Source organism: Rhincodon typus, chromosome 9 (genome assembly GCF_021869965.1).
Source record: "Rhincodon typus isolate 14 chromosome 9, sRhiTyp1.1, whole genome shotgun sequence".
Classification (NCBI taxonomy): domain Eukaryota; kingdom Metazoa; phylum Chordata; class Chondrichthyes; order Orectolobiformes; family Rhincodontidae; genus Rhincodon; species Rhincodon typus.
Window position 1 is genome coordinate 20,255,280 of NC_063340.1, and position 709 is coordinate 20,255,988.

The 709-nt window shown below is 43.0% G+C and overlaps 1 protein-coding gene across 1 annotated transcript in view; it reads left to right on the forward strand.

Moving 5' to 3' along the window:
• The first annotated feature begins 464 nt into the window (after positions 1–464).
• Positions 465–709, forward strand: part of LOC109937979 (cyclin-dependent kinase-like 4) — a 61,375-nt gene continuing 61,130 nt past the window's right edge. The window contains exon 1 of the mRNA XM_048600935.1: positions 465–608. Within this exon, the coding sequence (XP_048456892.1) occupies positions 465–608 (144 nt within the window). The remainder of the gene's footprint in view (positions 609–709) is intronic.

Genomic DNA, 709 nt, shown 5'->3' on the forward strand with positions numbered 1-709 from the left:
AGGAAATTTCGCGCCAAAAATCACAGTGCCTATACATTACGGACCGACAATGGACTACATCCCTAGAACAGGCCATCACCATCTATCAAAACTAAGAAGAGACATAAGCTACAGGAGAAACTTACTAAACTGATTCACTACAAAGACAAAGACAGCAACAAATCAGACACATGGATAAGAAACCTATCCAGGAGACGACTCACAGAAACTTAGAAAGCTGTCCTATTACCCGGCTGAGCTATAACCACAAAGATGCGAACAGAGCGGACTTCATGGCTGCCCTGGAAACTACATTAAAAGACAACAGACTCATGGATGAAACACAACAAGCCATCCAACAAACTATAATCCCCACACAAAACTGAAGGAATGAATGGAACACCCTGAACACACCAGAGAGGAAAGCACTAGAAAAACTCAAGAAAGACAAGAACATTATAATCCTATCAGCGGACAAAGGACACATGACTGTCATTATGAACAAACCGGACTATGTTGAGAAAGCACAGGCACTGCTCGCAGATACAATCACTTACCAACAGGTGGCAATAGACCCAACGCTGCAGCTAGGTAATAGGTTTACCCAGATACTGAAGAGACGAAAGGATGCAGGACAGATAACAAAATAGACTACTAGAATGAAACTAGAAGGCACAAACACCCCCCACATCTATGGATCTCCTGAAGTACACAAACCAGACATCCCCCT